The 4,387-nt window shown below is 39.4% G+C and overlaps 1 protein-coding gene across 1 annotated transcript in view; it reads right to left on the bottom strand.

Moving 5' to 3' along the window:
• LOC106531640 (protein furry homolog-like) overlaps positions 1-4,387 on the bottom strand; it is a gene marked incomplete at its 3' end in the record, with an annotated part of 82,800 nt that overhangs the window by 13,019 nt on the left and 65,394 nt on the right. The window contains 2 exon segments of the mRNA XM_014027543.1: positions 1,486-1,594; positions 1,678-1,781. Coding sequence (XP_013882997.1) covers positions 1,486-1,594; positions 1,678-1,781 — 213 coding nt within the window.

The raw sequence follows: 4,387 nt of genomic DNA, 5'->3' as shown, positions 1-4,387 counted from the left end.
TTTTTGGGGCCAGCACTGATTGGCCAAGCAATCTCTCTGCAGCAAGTGATGGCCAAGTGGGGCGTGTCATCACAACTTTACGCAAATGTGTCTTTATCTCCGCGGCAGAGGCTCCGCCGAACCCCTGAGATCGGCTCAACGAACCCCTGGGGTTCGATCGAACCCAGGTTAAGAACCACTGCCTTACACAGTGAAACAACATTTAGGGGTGTAATAACCYTCCTGAACAGTTGGTGGCAGTGTTTAACAGTTTGAAACATCGCCAAGCTCTATCACTGAAGAAGAGTAATGACAAGGAAGTGATGATTTTCTTTATATACAGAACATATGTCTGTAATCTGACTTATGGTGTCAACTTTTGGACTTATGGTGACAAATGTTTATTTATTTTATTGGTCACCATAATAGTGCCATTTTATGTTATGAAGGCTGCATGACGCTCTGTGTTTATGTTGAGTAGACCTATCACTAAATCAGAAAAAGTGAAACATGCCTCTTAATTCACTAAATTCACTGTGTAAAATTTATAATGTTAGTTTTAAACATGCAGCTGAGAGTCATCATTATTTGGCACAATGACATGTGTTACAAGTAAAAATAAATCAATAAAACATTTAAAAATAAAAGGCACCCCTAAAGTCATCAGATATGATAAAGTGTGACTAATTAATTTTATCTCAGCCACAGCAGTGAGTTTTAAAACAGGATGATGGAACTAGTTTAATGAAAAATCTGTCTCTGAAATAATTGTATCAAGTGTTAATTTAAGTAGGTAAAAGTATGTTTAACAACCTGGTAAAATACACCAGAATGCAGGAAACACCATTTATTTTGTCCAAACTTTTTCTGGGGGAGAACCCCCAGACTCACCAACAGTGTGTCCCCCCACTTTTAAAATGGTTCTGACGCCCATGTTTATAAAGGTTGTCACTGCCTGTATGAGGACATAAGGAAAAAACCAAAACACAAAGATCTGCAGAAACTTTCAAGTTAAAAAAAAAATCATGTAATGTTCCTGGCCACCCCTGTGTGAGTAGTGGTGCCAGTCCGGCCACCCCTGAGAAAAATGTCTGGCTCCACCACTGGAGAGCTAGGAAAGAATGAAGCATGCCATGATGTGTTCCAAAAAAAAAAACACCTTTCTACTGTAGGTAAGCTCATGTACTTTTTAAAACTTTATTGTATGTTTATCAGTAGATCTCAGTTTCTCAGCACAGCTGATTTGAGTCAAACAGGCAGGTCTGCAGGCCTCTGCATGTTATTCTGAAGCAATCACTCATGGTTTGTTTGATGTAGGGTTTAGATACCATCTTTCTCTSCTTCTTTTCTATCAGGGCTGTTGGCAAAATCCAGTAAATCAAACAAATACCAGCTTGCAGATGAGAGTCATGACACGAGTCAATGATGTGTGCATCATGTATATACTGTACAAACACATTTTGTTACAATTATTCCAATAAGTCACAGTACAGGCTTCAGTCCCACCTGTGCTATGAACTGGATGATCTTGACAAAGATGTTGAGGGGCGTGTCTCTAGGCACCACACTCCGGGAACCTTTGGGGAAAAGTGCTGACACGATGCTGAGCAGTCGACTGAAAAAAAACAGTGATGCTGGTAAAATGATTCACACCAGAACTGATAAATTGTCGACGTTTCTGTTGGTTGTGCAGCTGACCTCTGCGTGACGGTGTTGCTCTCACACTTGATCCTGATGATGTAAACCCAGAGCAGCCTGTAGAGCGACTCCAGAGCAACGCGAGACATTTTGGGATCTTTATTCTATGGATGAAGGAAAAAAAAAAAAAGAAAAATATTAGCCTTTAAGTTTCCTTTCAACAGCTCTTTTACTCACCTGTTAGACTCCAGAGAAGTGAACGTTGACATCTCATGCACATCTCTTTTTAGTCACTTGAGAGCACTCAAAGTCTACCAAACATAATGGTYATAACTCACATTCACTAAATCTTTAAGATGATGTCACCAGTAAAACCTGTTAAMCACCACCATGAGATGCACAGTCATTCTAAAATAAAATAGTCTTCTTTACAAACAAAAAATAATTACAATTTAAAGAAAATCCAGTCATCAACTGTAAAAATGTATATTATTTTGTGTCAATACAGTATATCTGTACATTTACTGAGTCCAGTCTACTTGTGRTTGCATTGTTTTCTTTTACACATTTTAACAAACACACAACAGTCAAGAATAAATGAAAAACTTTTTACATTGTTGAAGAGATAAAAATGTTTAAAATGTTCATGTAGACACATCAAAACCACTAATCTGCAGGTTAATCTACAGATGAGCATCACACACAAAGAATGTTTCCAACAATGGTGTGTCATGATGAAACATCTGTTTGTGCCAGGAAAGCAGGCAGGAGACAGACTCGATCAGCTCTGTGGGTCAACAGGAGGATGTCTCTGAAGTTAAAGTCTGACAAATGATTTTAGACTCTTTCTGTGGAAAGGTTGTGAACAGTTAACATCTTACCTGTTGCAGATAGCAGTTTGAACGACCCCGGTTTGGACTATATTCTACGGGTTGTGCAAATCTCAATTTAGGAAACCCTGACACCTCTGATAGTTTCACATTATTCCGTTCTTATGGCAGAAACTTTATATTTCAACTCACAATGTTTCACATTAAACCAGAAGTGCTACTGATATATGGCTTCAAAAGACACTTCCACTGCAAATAACTTGAAGATTGTAAGCAAATCCAAGGGAAATGCTGGACTGACTGTTAAGTGAAGAGTTAAAACATACTTTGGTCTTTGTGTTGTTCAGACGAGAATAACCTTGTTAACACTGTCAGAATGAAACTATTTATTGAAACTAAGGTTGTTCAAACTGATATCTACTACAGGTAAGATACTGAGTGTTCAGAAGTTTTACACAGAGCCTCACATACATATTATCTGAAGCATCTCTGTAACAGCAGATTCCACGCTGGGTGGATGATGCAAGATGTGACACAAACTAAAACACTGCGTCAGAAACCAGCTCAGAACTACACAGTGCAAAGATCATTCTACACACACACACACACACACACACACACACACACACACACACACATCTCTTTGACTCAGTATTTTCACACAACATTCAGCTACAAATCCCTGTATTCTGAGGCGTACTTTACCGAAACTCTAGAAAAAACAAAGTTTTTGAAACAAAAACTTAAAGCTGACTTCTGCTATAAATAAATCTCACAAAGATTATTTTATCCAAGCTTTTAGAACAACACATTATCAAGTACATTATTTCTAATAGCTTTCAAATGTACACCTATTTTACAACTTTAATGAGAACACTCTAATCCAGATTATCCTGACATGAGCYACTTCCAAACTGCAGGGAAGGCCTGACACAATAACACATTGTGCTGGACGACAAATTGTCTCAGAAATGATTGTGATAAATGATAATATTGTTTGGAGACCTTTTCAAACTAATGTAATGATCAACAGCTACTCAAGCTGTAAAATCACTTCCCACAGAAACTTGGGAAACTTACGGAGGTTTACGAAGTTTCCATAAAGTTAGGGATGGATCGGGAGCAGAGTTGTAACATCACTACCCACAGCTGTCAGAAGGCATCAGAAAAGTCCTGATGCTGCTCTGGTTAAATATCAAGGCTGGGCTGTAGTCATGCTCCGAGTAATCCAGAGGTGTAGGTGGTAATACTTGATGTTGTTGTAGTATTCTCCTGTGGCAGTACACTAAAGACTCATTCATAAATCAGCTCAGTCCAGGACTGACGCGTTTTCTGTCCTCCTCCGAGCATTCAGAAAAAACAGGAAGCAGAAAGGTGAGTGAAATGAGCCCGCCTCTGATGCCCCTCTGAGCCCCCAACAGAGGCAGAGCTGGGTCCGAGTTGGGCTGACCAACTTGTGAAAAAATGACCCGCAATTCAGAAAATGATAATGAGCTGATGACATCAGGGAGCAACTGCAGGATTAATCAACAGACAGATTTATTATTGAGGGAATATTAAAGATGATGCTAACCAACAGCTTTGTACCTTTTTAAAGGGGCAATATCATGTAAAATCAATTTTTTTGAGTTTTATATCATGTTATAATGTTATATACTCATAAAACATGCCCAAAGCCTTGCTTTGACTCATTCATGCATGTCTGAGAAAACCTGCAGCATTTTTATGAAGCCATGCTGAGGAGCAAAATGACAGGTGGGGACCAGAAACGTCTTTTGGTACCAGAAACGTCCCTGGGACGTGTCTTTAAGCCGAACTTCCTCATGGCAGAGCGCACACCCACCCCCCTTCCCACACACCCAGCCATGACTCCTGCAGTGCAGTAACAAAGCAAACAAGTGAAAGTGAAACTGTCTGCTGCTCTCAACACTACTCCTCAC

This window comes from Austrofundulus limnaeus, unplaced genomic scaffold (genome assembly GCF_001266775.1).
Source record: "Austrofundulus limnaeus strain Quisiro unplaced genomic scaffold, Austrofundulus_limnaeus-1.0 Scaffold660, whole genome shotgun sequence".
Taxonomy (NCBI): domain Eukaryota; kingdom Metazoa; phylum Chordata; class Actinopteri; order Cyprinodontiformes; family Rivulidae; genus Austrofundulus; species Austrofundulus limnaeus.
The sequence above is the reverse complement of the archived record's forward strand: the minus strand, read 5'-3'. Positions and strand labels throughout refer to the sequence as shown.